The 12,905-nt window shown below is 54.1% G+C and overlaps 5 protein-coding genes across 5 annotated transcripts; 2 read left to right on the top strand and 3 right to left on the bottom strand.

Moving 5' to 3' along the window:
* Positions 1-345: 345 nt before the first annotated feature.
* Positions 346-1,926, bottom strand: G6M90_00g076750 (uncharacterized protein; the record flags this gene model as incomplete). The annotated part of the gene is made up of 1 exon (XM_014689942.1): positions 346-1,926. The coding sequence occupies one exon, from the start codon at positions 1,924-1,926 to the stop codon at positions 346-348; it is 1,581 nt and encodes a 526-aa protein (XP_014545428.1).
* Positions 1,927-5,291: 3,365 nt separating this feature from the next.
* Positions 5,292-7,202, top strand: G6M90_00g076740 (uncharacterized protein; the record flags this gene model as incomplete). Its single annotated transcript, XM_014689943.1, has 1 exon — positions 5,292-7,202. One exon carries the CDS (start codon positions 5,292-5,294, stop codon positions 7,200-7,202), a length of 1,911 nt encoding a protein of 636 aa, XP_014545429.1.
* A 332-nt stretch (positions 7,203-7,534) lies between these two features.
* G6M90_00g076730 (uncharacterized protein) lies at positions 7,535-8,775 on the bottom strand (the record flags this gene model as incomplete). The annotated part of the gene is made up of 2 exons (XM_014689944.1): positions 7,535-8,584; positions 8,647-8,775. 2 exons carry the CDS (start codon positions 8,773-8,775, stop codon positions 7,535-7,537), a joined length of 1,179 nt encoding a protein of 392 aa, XP_014545430.1.
* A 662-nt stretch (positions 8,776-9,437) lies between these two features.
* hisHF (Imidazole glycerol phosphate synthase hisHF) lies at positions 9,438-11,224 on the top strand (the record flags this gene model as incomplete). Its single annotated transcript, XM_014689945.1, has 2 exons — positions 9,438-9,560; positions 9,698-11,224. 2 exons carry the CDS (start codon positions 9,438-9,440, stop codon positions 11,222-11,224), a joined length of 1,650 nt encoding a protein of 549 aa, XP_014545431.1.
* A 503-nt stretch (positions 11,225-11,727) lies between these two features.
* Positions 11,728-12,780, bottom strand: G6M90_00g076710 (uncharacterized protein; the record flags this gene model as incomplete). The annotated part of the gene is made up of 3 exons (XM_014689946.1): positions 11,728-11,935; positions 12,006-12,459; positions 12,633-12,780. The coding sequence occupies 3 exons, from the start codon at positions 12,778-12,780 to the stop codon at positions 11,728-11,730; spliced, it is 810 nt and encodes a 269-aa protein (XP_014545432.1).
* Positions 12,781-12,905: the final 125 nt, after the last annotated feature.

Below are 12,905 nucleotides of genomic sequence, written 5' to 3'. Positions count from 1 at the left end.
GCCGGGTATCAAAGTTCAGCCACCCTCCACTACGGTCTAATGCAATTCAACGCACAGCCCAATCCGAACCCTGAATAATGAACAAACTCCATAATCGACACGCGACACCGCAACTTATGGGTGTATACATTTCCGACAAAATCCCCCCCCAAAAAACTCCATACTTCTAAGGCTTGTACTTGTAGATTGCTTCCCTTCCGCGTCTAAATCTTGTTTCGGTGTACAAACACCGCCGGCCATCACCTTTTATATCCATTGATGGAATATGTCTTCATGAAACATGAACAGAGATGACCTCTTTTTTTTTTCTTTTTTTGCTTTCGTCTATGCGCCTGAGAATCATGACTAGTACCAGGTCCCCTTTGGATCAAGCTTGTATAGAATCCGACATTGGGGTCTCTGGCACACCTTGGATCGGTCAAGTTGCTTGTACTTCGGCCCGCTGGGCCCAGTAACGTAGTGGTACTGTCCAAAGAGGCGCCATTGCCGGATATCTGCCAAGGTGTACAGGCGGTCGCCCCAGTAGCCGTCATAATGGAACCACCCCGTCGGTGCATGGGGGTTAGAGGACGCGGGCACAAGGCTCGGCGTGCGTTTGTGACCCTCGATAGACTCCTCATCCATCTCGGTGTGCTTCTCCAATTTGTAGTTGTAGTGGTAGGCGTAATTGTTCAGCGCTGGATCCCAGAGTGGACCTCTGTCGCTGACGTCCTTGAGCAGCTTGAATGGCAGGACATAGGGGTGGTCGCCAGGCGTGGCATACATGGCGTGTGAACCAACAGCCGAGTAAATGACGGGGCGATCACCACGTTTCTCTACGGCATCCCATGCGTAGGCTTGGCCGCCCTCGTGTTCCGAAAAGTAAATGCCTTTGGGAACGCCATTTTGAAACCGCACCATGGAATGCTCCCAGTCGCCGACATGGTTGCCGAAGCGGATACCAAGAACTGTCTGCCCCAAGTTGTACGAGTAAAAGAAGAACCAAAATGCATCGATGATGCCCGATCCCTTGTCTACGATAACAAGGACAGCGGGAGCTCGAGAATAGCCGTTGGCGTCGGGTTTATGTCCTCGGCGTTGGAGGCGGGGCTCACGGGACCGGGATCGCAGTCGGCGCTGGGAGCCGCGGAGCCGCGGGTCGGAGATTCGATGCAAGGGAGTATCCTTGTCCACATCGAACCAAGTTGTGCGTTCGCCTCCAGCAGGTGCACCACTGCTATGCTCGCCCTTGTGGCCACGACCATCTCCATCGTCGTCAAAGGGGCTAGGAGTATTGTCATGGCTGTGTAGCCAAGTGGGCCGGGTTTCGACATCATCGAGGCTGTGAAGAGTGATAACGCCTTCGAACTTATTGAGGCGGTGAAGATTGTCTAGCGTCAGTTTGTCATCGGTGATGTTGACCAACTCATCGTCAACGACGACTTCCATATGGCGCACATGCTCGCGGATATCGGATGGCCAAAACTGCTCGCCAGAGTACAGGTGTACCAGGGGTGCGTGCTTGAGAACGTAGTCGGGAATGTCCTTGAGGATTCGTCGCCTCTCGAAAGTGTTTCTCTTCTTGTCCTGTCTTTTGGCAGTTGCAGCGCCGGACTCGTCGGATGTTCTGTCTTCCCACGACAGGGGTTCAGCGGATCTCCTGCGAAGCTCGCTCCACACCTGGTCGTCAACGTTGTCGACGGACACAGCGTCCAGGTTCGGCAGCGAGGCGGGATCACGGCGCAGGTGATGCAGGCCGCAAAGACTCAGCCAGCGACACAGTTGACGGTCAATCCAGTAGGGGCTGCTGCTCACCCAAAGGCTATCGCGGGCTCGTCTGGCTGGGCCATGCGTCGTTGGGTCGAGGACTCGCGGGACGAACCAGGCAATGAAAGAAGCCACCAACAATAGCGCCAGCACAATGCTGCCGCGCCGCAGCCAGTACATGGCTTCCTGAGGCCTACGCACAAGACGCGGGGGCCAGTATCCTCCTATGTGGGCAGATGATTAGATTCATGCAAACAAGGCGGGTTTCGAGACGGTTGTCGTGCTGTGATTCCAGGTTGCGCTGAGAACCGGAGGCAGCGGCAACAGTTGGGCGTGGTGGGGGCGGGCGTCACAAGGCTTCGCTTCGAGCACGTATCGTCAACCCGGCACGTCTCGGAAAAAATCACCGCGGCTCGTTCAAGTCCGATGGTAACGAGGTAGAGAGCGAGAGAAATCGGGGATGTCAACGAAAGTGACGGGCAAGCCGCACCGGCGTTGATACGGCCGGACAGTGAGGGCAGAGAACAAGCCAAGCGATCAAGGAGTCAAGGTCAAGGACCCTTAGTGCACGGTCAGAGTAGGCGAGGTGGAGGGTGGTGCGAGACTGCGAGTACCGAGGGCAAGAGTGCAAATAGGCCAGCTATATGTGAGAGCATAACGACGAAATGAAGGGAACAGGGCTCGCACAGTGACAGTGCCGTCGCCGACTGGTCGAGCAGCAGAGATGGGAAGGGAAGGGAAGAGTTTGAAGAGTTTACACGGCCGTCAAAGAGGTGAGTGAGGACAGGCACGTACGAAACACGCACAAGCCGGGCTAGTCATGCATCGAGGCTCTGCAGGCCGCAGGGTCGAGAAGGCTGCGGGAGCGGGACATGGGAACCCTCGAAACCGACAATGCCGTTTGGGCAGGCACCAGTTGACCTGTTGCGTGTCACGCCGTACGGAGTCGTACTTGCCGAGTTCTTCGTTGGGCTGGTGCGCTGGTGGGCCAGATGCGAAGCCACCGGCACCACTGCGATATGTATGTACATGGGGACGGCGGCGCTTTCCTCGGACGTGCATGTATCCACCAGGTCGCTAGTCAGCGGGGCACCACCCCCGGCTTGCCACGCTCCCGTTGACCTCGAATGATTGGACCTTGCCTCGTTGACATGTCCCTCCGGCGCCGGAAGACCGTCAGGGCTCCTTCCTGAACACGGCTTCGGTTGCTACCCCCATCAGAAGTCAGTTAGACGGCCACGAGCATCCAACCAACGACCGCAAGCTGTGCAGAGGCGTGGCCACGAGCCAACGTTGGCTACGAGTCCGTGACCGCATTTTACATGACGATTTTCATCACCTTGGGGTTGCGTCCTGCGTGACCCCAAACCATCACATGCCCACGCCGCCACGCCAACCACCACCCGTTTCATTGTGCATGAATGACTGACTGTGCCTTTGTAGTTACCCCGTCTACGGAGTACTCCGTGCGCTGTACCTACTCTGCGTATGGACCGCCACAAAGCCCAGCGCTCGTCAAGCCTCTCCAACGATTCAATCACATCTTCGGCGACGATGCCGACAAACAACAAATAAAGCCTGGGAGCCAATACTTCCTCCCCGCAACTGTCGCGTTGTCGAAGCCAAGACTCTGGGTGGGATTCCATTGACACTAGCAGGGTCCACGCCCCGACTTTAAAAGCAATATCTCCCACTCTCCAACTGCCATCTGGGGGTTTGTAGACAAGGCAAACATATTTTATATCAGATCGTCCCGGCAAAACAAAGAACCCTGCTCCATGCCTTGTGTCGAGCGAATCACTGGCCCTGATGCCATGTCGTGACGACACCTCGGGCTGGTCATTCGACAGATGTTGCGTTGCACTCAGCCACAGCGAAGTTTCTGGACTCGGATCTGGAACGACCCCGACCTTGCTGACCGCTGATTGCTGCATTCCTAATGCCAGGCAGCTTGACCGTCATTGCACGGGGGAAACATTGTGAAATAAGAAATCGTCCCATGTTGATGCCGAGATCTCCAATCTGGCGAACCGGCATCGACCCGCCCGCCACATGGTACGCCTGTGTGGCTTCCTATTCATGGTCTTGCATGTTGGACTGATGGCCTTATTGACGGTTGCTTAGAGCCTAGGAAGTGAGAACGTGAAGCCATCACAATCCCTCTGAATGTGCACAGGTCCAATTGATGTATTCAACCCAGTTCTTTTATGATACTTAAAAATACTTAAAAATACTTAAAGATACTTTATTATTAAGTATAATAAACTACCTAGGTAGTATATTTTTATATACTTATATATCTTTTAAAATCTTAGTTACTTATTATTGGCTAGAACCCTGGCCCGTTACAAAAATTAGACCTGCGCACAAGAGGGATACAACAGCTTGGCTTTGCGGCATGTTGAGGCCATGTGCATTATCTGTTGGCAAACATCTGAAATCATCGTGACTGGCTGCTCCGCCTTCAGCTTGGCCCTACAAAAAACCTCTCACCAGCCTGCGTGGGCTTGCGACGCCGCCTTGTTTAGTTGGGTGGAGTTGCCGAGACACCGACGACTCAACTACCTAAAGAGACACTGCACTACATTTTTTGATTTAGAACATAGCACGGATAGTTACTCCGTAAGTAAACCCGCAAACTTCCAAGGGGCTCTACTTTTTTTCTTTTTTTTCTTGTTTTTCGACTTATCCGAATGATCGTGCAAGCACTAAATCATATATGGCCCGGCGACAGTAACACAATGTGCCTGGGTACGAGAACCGCAACAGACCACACAATACACCATGAACGCATCGCGATACGCCAGAGGTGGCAAAAGGCGGCGCCAAGATGAAGAAAGACACCAAAGAGCTAGCAGTTAAGAAATGGACACTGTCATTCCGGGAGGACGTTAATATTTGTAATAGCTAGCTTTAAGAGGCCTATTTGTCGAGGACTAGCCCGATTGGACCATCATGAGTTTCAACACAATCCGGTCCCTGAAGCCTCTATAGCAAAAGGGCCTGGTGCGAATTAAACAAGCCGCCCTCACGGCAGCCAATGCCAACAGGCAAGATTGGGTAGAGGCCAAAACATCACACTACTCAAGAGAAACCTTGAATACCAGGTGCGTATGAGCGCTCATAGTCTAGCTGTTAGATTGACCAAGGTCCTGCCGGGTCAAAGGTTCGAAGAATCCGTTTGGCTGCTAGGGCTTCTCAACACCACCAATGTCATTAAAAGCCTTGACAATTCGGATACAGACATATACTAATAGCTTTGATCCAAGGTGCAAGGCTGTGCCAACGAATACGTAATCTAGGTCGTCAAATGAATCATCTGGCTAGGCCTCGTCATCTAGATGGTTCAAATTAGATTCCAAGGTTTGAGCTAGCTGCAAGCTTCAAATTAGAAGCTAGCTAGTTAAAACTTTAGAATTAGGGCCTTTCCAATGCCTTCCGATTTCCAACTATAAAGAAAGCCCCAGTTCCCTCAATAGATAGATTTGATGAAGGGCCAAGTCCACGTTAAAAGCGATCCATAGCTGCTGATCGCGACACACAAGATGGAGCACAAAACGGGCTTGAACGCTTTTCCGAGGCTCTGGTTCAAGCTAGTGTCCCTGAGTATCAGTTTCGGCCCTTTGTGGCACCTGATGAACGTGCAGGGCGTGGAAGCGGCACAAGCAGGTGCTCATGTTCACGTTGAACACAAAACAACATCGCAACGCTTTCCGAAACCAAATGACCCGTTCAACTTCATTCCTTGCCCCAATGCCATAGAGACGCTGAATTTTCCTCTTCTGAATGATACAGATCACCGAGGCACATGGAGTCATTTGTTTAATCCCAACCCCGATACGTGGGCTTGGGGGGGATCGGGTCTTAATTCCTCAGCCTCGCCGTCTACCAAGAGAAAAGGTCTCTTCTTTTGCGGTTATTTGGACGTTCCCGTGGACTACCACAATAAGTCCGATCCTCGAATCACTCGGTTGGCCGTTGCCAAATACCAAGTCTCCGGCGTCGGCAAGAAAAGCCAGAGAACTATTGTGCTGAACCCCGGCGGCCCAGGAGGAAGCGGCGTTTCGTTTGTTCTCAAATCCGCAGAGAACTTGGCCGCAGCATTGACGAATGGCACATTCGACGTGCTCAGCTGGGACCCTCGCGGTGTCGGCTCCTCACAGCCCCAGGTGACATGCTTCCCATACGCCGGTCTCGAAGACCGTTGGTCCCTGGTGTTGGGCAAGGATCTCAAAGAGTCGGCATGTGCTCGACAACAGCTGGAGACGGTCAATGCCATAAACGACGCCACGTTTCGCTCGTGCCGGGAGAGGCTTGGTGACTTCCCTCGATTTACTTCCACGGCAGCCGTTGCCCGCGACGTGGAGTCTATCCGAATTGCTTTAAACGAAACGCAACTAACGGGATACTTTGCCAGCTATGGAACCACATTGGCTCAGATATACGCTAATATGTTCCCGGATAGTGTAGGGCGCATGATCTTGGACGGAATGGACTATGCCAGAGATCACCGAGCCGTGGGAGGCTACGGACGAACAGCATTATACAACACAACTGATGTCTGGAACGACGGCTTCCTGGGTGAATGCGTTGCAGCTGGCCCTCAACGCTGCGCCTTAGCTAAGCCTGTCAATGGCTCTCATGTGACGTTAGACTCGTTGAAGGAGAGGATGGAGAAGCTTCTCCAAGGACTGGCAGAGCGTCCCATACCAACATACAGCAAAAAGAGCGGGCCATTGATCATCACATACAGCGACGTGGTTTCCTTGATTTCAGCAACGTTGTATGCGCCGTCAAGTTGGCCCAGCGCAGCCAAGGTACTCCAGGAGCTGGAAGCGGGCAGGTTGGCATCGACGACTGCCCTGGTAGCCAAGTCCTGGAGTTACCAGCCGCCGGACCTGAATCTCGAAGCTGACTCGGGGTCAGAACTGCTCCTCATGGTGGTTTGCGGCGACGTGAGCGACACCAGCCAGCCCGAAGGTCTCGATTTCTGGGAGAATCTCTGGCGAGAAATGGTGAAGAAGAGTTTCCTCAGCGGCCACGCCAACTTTGCATCCGTGTTTCCCTGCCGAAACTACAAAAAGTACTGGCCAAAGGGGGCCGAGGTGTATCGCGGCGACTTCGGCCAGCCCCTGAGGAACCCCCTCCTGCTGACGTCCATGACGCACGACCCGGTCACGCCGCTTGTAAATGGCCGAAAGCTCCTCCGCGAAATGGGTACGAAGAACGCCAGGTTAATTGTTCAGCATGGGTACGGCCACGGTTCGTGGGCACATGTGTCGAATTGCACGGATCGCCTTTTCCGCGCTTACCTTTTGAATGGCACTATCCCTGACAAGGCGGAAACCCATTGCTATGCTGATGTGAAACCGTATCGGCCCGTCACCAAGGCGGGCAGTAGGCCGGGCTTGGCCGATCTTGAAGCTGCTTACCAGGCCGCCATTCCCCGATTCTAATCCCCGAGACCAGTCGGCTGTACTGAGTGCGGAGATGTCCTCGTAGTTGGTGATGCGGTACCGCGTGCCTGGCATTTCGGACCCGCCATGGGCTCGACTCGCGGCCCAAGTTTTCTTTGGCGAACATGCAATAAAGGGCATAGCTAGGCGTTCATAGAGTTGAATTTGATTCTTGGCTCGTGTTCAGTTTCCCGCAGCAGCAGCTCCAGATATTCTCCACAGCCTCCTTGTACTTGAAAATTGATGACATGGGATAAATCTCGCGGAAATATTAGATCCCAAGACACCGAGACGGATTCCAATTGCGTCTGGTGCCAGCGTGGAGGTACACATCACCCCGTCATAGTAACATCCTCACCGTCTTCACTGCCCTCCTCGTCAGCATCCTCCCTATCCAGGTCATCCCATCTCGTCGGCGTCATGGTCGACAGTTCGATATGCCTTGTCGCACCCTCCCCGAACCCCACGGGGTACCCTTCCAGTCTCGTTGCCAGACTCGGTCTGCCCCTCGGCCGCCTGCCCACTTGTTTCTTTGGCTTCTCGGCATCGTGCTCCTCGCCAATCTTTTTCCGTCTCGGTCTGTAAGACACAGACTTTTTGTCGTCCCAATCTTTCCCTTTGCCGTCGGTGGCGTAGACGGTGACTTGGTCCTTGTTGCCCTTTTTAATCTTGAACGCCATCAGGTTCTCGAGGAAGTTGACTTGTTCTGCGCGCTCGCCCGTCTTGTCTTTGGCCCGAGGGATCCGGATGTTCCATTCTTCCTTGATGGGAGCGAGCTTGTCCACAGCGGGTATTTTGGGGCGGGGCATCTTTTCGCTCGTCATGATGCGGGAGGAACTGGCTGCCAGGAGGGAGATGTCACCCGGCAGCGTGCGGAGCGAGGGGAGCGCGGCCGAGTCGTCGGAGGGCGGCGTGCCGGCGAGGATGACCTCGGTGCCAATGACCTCTGCCCAGTGGCCTTGGAAGAGGCGGCCTCTGTAGGAGAAGAGGGGGCTGGGCGTGTGGAGGTCCAGGACTTGGATGTCTTCCGTCACCAGGGGTTCCTCTTGGGCTTGGGCGGGCTGGGCTCCTTCTTGGTGTTTTGGCGTGTCTGCGGGCAGAGGCGTTGTTGCCTTGTCCTTACCCTTGCCGTTGCTCATGGCTAGGAGGGCCGGGTCCAGCGGCGTGCCGTCATCCTCGTAGTCTTGCTCTGCGGTGATTTCCTCGTTGTCGCTGTTGTCGCCGGCGGCTGGTCTGGCCTCTTGCGGCGGCGGTTTGGGAGTTTCGCGCGGCGCGTCCTGTTCCGCCCAGTTCCTGTAGTATCCGCCGCGACTGTGCTGAGGGATTCTAGCTGCGCGCTCTTTGAACTCAGGATACGAGAGTTCTACTGTGAGGTAGAATGTCTGTTGTGAAAATTTGTGAGCGATGATGCAAAGAAGGCAGAGAGAGAGAGAGATGGACCTACCTCTGTCTCTGTGGCGGAGTACTCGTACTCCCATTCTTCCTGGTCGTCGTTAATTACCTGCGCGAGGACCTGGTCGAGAGGCAAAGCCCCGGGTTCATCCGGGGTAAACACGCTCTTTGGTCTCTCCATTGCCATGTATAGTGATGAGACGGCTTCAGTAAGTGAGTGGGTTAGAAAAAATAGGGCGACTATCGGGGCAAAAACCGGACGCCCAATCCCGATTTGTACAATTTTGCACTCTTCACACCCTACTCTTTCTTTGGGTTACAAGAGACGAGCATGTGATTTGTTAGCCGTGAAAGCCTGGATAAAATACACATAATATAATGATATTTGTTTGCTTGGTTTCAATGTAAGTGAGTGGCAAGTGGTGACTCTGGTGAGGCGTTGTCGGTTCTGTCAATCTGCTTTTGAACTATACTGTTTTTGGCCAGGTGGCAAGGATCCAGCCAGCCAGCCAGGGTTAGACGCCCAACACTCACTCTTCTCTATCGATAAAACCACGTGGGGCTCAAATGCCCCGCCATCGCAACCGAATTTCCATGGCACTTCCGTGTCATATGCGCCTTTGTCGGCATTCGAGATTGAGTCACCTTCTTGTTATGCGCCTACTTGCCTCGTAGCCAGCTCAAAAATCCGACCATCCATAATTTGCCCTCAGCTAGGATCAGTGACTCCAATCACTGAGAAACCTTCGTATCGTCCCTTGACCTCCAACCGCATCCTCACCCCCCACCTCCTCTTTGTCGCATCAGATCGCATCTTCGCGATTTCTCATAGGGGGGCTCACAATGCCCAAGGTTCACTTGTTGGACTATGTCGCCGGCAACATTCGCAGTCTGGTCAACGCCGTAGAGAAGCTGGGTTATGAGGTCGATTGGATCCGGTCGCCAGAAGATGTGTCCCGAGCAGAGGTATGCATCACATCACCTCCCCCAATGCGGATAGGAAAACCCAGAAAAAGGAGAGAGAGAGAAAGAGAGAGAAGAGACTTGTTTTTCGCGGGGGAGGGCGAAATGAATGATTCGAAATTACTGACCAAGATATCTAGAAACTCATTCTTCCTGGAGTAGGCCACTTTGGCCACTGTCTCTCCCAACTCTCCCAGGCAGGCTACCTGCCCGCCATCCAGAAACATATTGACGAGGGCAAACCCTTCATGGGCGTGTGTGTCGGCCTGCAAGCCCTATTCGAAGGGTCCGTCGAGGACCCCGACGTACCCGGGCTCGGTGTGGTGAAGGGATCCCTGGGCCGCTTCGACGACTCGATCAAGTCAGTTCCGCACATTGGCTGGAACAGCGCCAGCACCGCCGGCCAGTCCATGTACGACTTGCGCCGAGACTCGAAATACTACTACGTCCACACATACCGCTTCCCCTACGTCAAGGGCCAGCTGGAAGGCCAAGGATGGACCGTCGCGACAGGCACCTACGGCACGGAAACCTTTGTCGGCGCCGTGGCCAAGGGCAACATCTACGCAACACAGTTCCACCCGGAAAAGTCGGGCGTCGCAGGCCTGCGAACCCTCCGCGCATTCCTCAACGGCCAGGGCGCCGAAACCCTGGGTTCGCCATCCTTGCCGGTCGATCCAGTCTCTTCTGAGGCCAAGGACGGCCTCACCCGCCGCGTCATAGCCTGCCTCGACGTCCGCACCAACGACCAGGGCGACCTCGTCGTCACAAAGGGCGACCAGTACGACGTCCGCGAAAAGAACGACGCCCGCGACGTCCGCAACCTCGGCAAGCCCGTCGAAATGGCCAAGAAGTACTACCACGACGGCGCCGACGAAGTCACCTTCCTCAACATCACGTCCTTCCGCGACTGCCCCATCGCCGACCTCCCCATGCTGGAGGTCCTGCGCCAGACATCGCAGACCGTCTTCGTGCCGCTCACCATTGGCGGCGGCATCCGCGATACCGTCGACACGGACGGCACAAAGGTCTCCGCGCTCGAAATCGCAACAATGTACTTCAAGTCGGGCGCGGACAAGGTCTCCATCGGGAGCGACGCCGTCATCGCCGCCGAGGAGTACTACTCCCTCGGCCGCAAGCTCTTCGGCAACACGGCCATTGAGCAGATTTCCCGCGCGTACGGCAACCAGGCCGTCGTCGTGAGCGTGGACCCCAAGCGCGTCTACGTGCCCAAGCTCGACGCCACCCGCCACAACATCATCGAGACCAAGTTCCCCGGCCCCAGGGGCGAGCCGTACTGCTGGTACGCCTGCACCATCAAGGGCGGCAGGGAAACGCGGGACATGGACGTCGTCGAGCTGGCGCAGGCGGTCGAGGCCATGGGCGCTGGAGAATTGCTGCTGAACTGCATCGACAAGGACGGCTCAAATACCGGCTTTGATCTCGAGCTCATCACCCAGGTCAAGAATGCCGTCAAGATTCCCGTCATTGCCTCCAGCGGTGCTGGCAACCCGGGCCACTTTGAAGAGGTCTTTAGCAAGACTACGACGGATGCCGCCCTCGGCGCCGGCATGTTCCACCGCGCCGAGTATACAGTCAAGCAGGTGAAGGATTACTTAAAGGACAAGGGCCTCGTAGTGAGGCAATTTGAACAAGACCTGTCATGATATAGATGAATAAGGCGGCATACTTCACAGCTGGTGTGTTCATTTAGCACTTGGCCCATGTTTTGGGGATCAAAAGATCATTTTATTCAATTTCCACCAACTCCTCAAGGCTAAAAAGTTTCAATTCGTGTGTCCATGATGCTGCGACCTGCTTCTCCGGTAGGTAATTGATACAATCAAATCAAACCACTCTTAAATGCTGTAACGCCACCGGAAAGATACATTCCAGACCGAGGGTAGACAAATTAATAGGACACGAAAGGAACAAGAAAGAAAAACATAAGGTAGACACTGCGCCAGGCTAACATTTCCATCTGCCCAACGCCGGAAAGCATTTTACCGCTCATGGCCAAGCTGCAAAACAAAGAAAACGCGGCAAAATGGCTACGAGACGAAGTTGGAGAGAGGGCAAACGAGTTTGACAACTCAAGTCCGGGTTCGAAACAGGAGACTATAATGTGGCCAAACTCTGGGTCCAGGAGACGAGGGATACACAATCACTCCTAGAGTTCCATGCCCATGAATACCCACCGTTTGCTCGTTACATCGAGGTGATTTGCCCAGTGGTCTAGAGTGGTCATTTCGAATCCAACCCACTGAAGGCTCTTGGTCAATTCGTGTGCTTCCTCAAAGGGTATGCGGCGATCAATGCAAGTCACGATGTGTGCACATTCCAAAGGGCCATCAGCAAGTTCGATAAGAGCCATAAGACTATTAGGACAAATCGTCAGAATCAGGTTCAGTCATCGCAAAATATCTAACAAGAGAAAGGGTAACTCACGCTTTCTTGAGATCTCGTCCCATGGCACCTTCAATGTCAAAAAAGACAAACAAGGATTTCTCCTGTCCGTTATTTGCCACAAAGGCCCGAAAGCTCGCACCACCAGCGTAATCCCAAACTTCCATCCAGGCATCGACTTCAAATCCCTGAGACTTGATGTCCATGCTCTGCCGGAAGGCGTCGGATAACCGGCTCTCTGGTGGCGGCGTTTGTAAATAAGCACCTGACAGGCCGGAGCCATTCATCGACAGGTTCCTCTCACCGTGGAATGCTGTCTTCATGGGCTCACAAAAGAATCTCTCACATTCTTCCCTGATCGTGAGTGCTGCCCCCCCTCGTCGCTCCGGGCGACGGTGGCCCGAATTGTCGCGCTTCTTGTTCTTCGGAAGAAGAGCGAGCTCGTTAGACGAAGTCAGCGCGGCGAGGGGGGGGCTTGTTGGAGGAGAAGGTAGTCCTGAGGTAGGGACCTCAGGAATACCACTCCGCCCCTTTAGATTAGTCAGTAAAACAACCCGGCGACAAGATATAAAGAAGAAGAATGATGATGATTTGAAGGTAGTCACAGATAACCGAACCACATGGGATATAGCATTATTGTCAAGTCAGAGGAAGTCTTGGAGAACATACCTGCAGCCCCGGTAGTGCAGTAGTGGATGCCCTTGAGCTGGGCAGCTGAGTCGACAATGTAGCAGGAGGCAAGGACGTTGACTCGGGCAACGACGTCCTCGCCGTAATTACTACTACAATTCAAATTCTGGTTACTTAAAAGCGCCATTGTTATCGTTGTTCCACGATTACTGTCTTGAGAGGATTCGATGGGTTCGATGAGAGGTCGTCGCAGGCAAGTTGGCTGGCGACGTCGGCGGAGTGACTTGAAGTGGCGACTGGACGGTGCAGTAA

Source organism: Metarhizium brunneum, chromosome 4, assembly GCF_013426205.1.
Source record: "Metarhizium brunneum chromosome 4, complete sequence".
Lineage (NCBI taxonomy): Eukaryota > Fungi > Ascomycota > Sordariomycetes > Hypocreales > Clavicipitaceae > Metarhizium > Metarhizium brunneum.
Note: the sequence above shows the minus strand (reverse complement) of the source record. Positions and strands in the feature narration are given on the sequence as shown.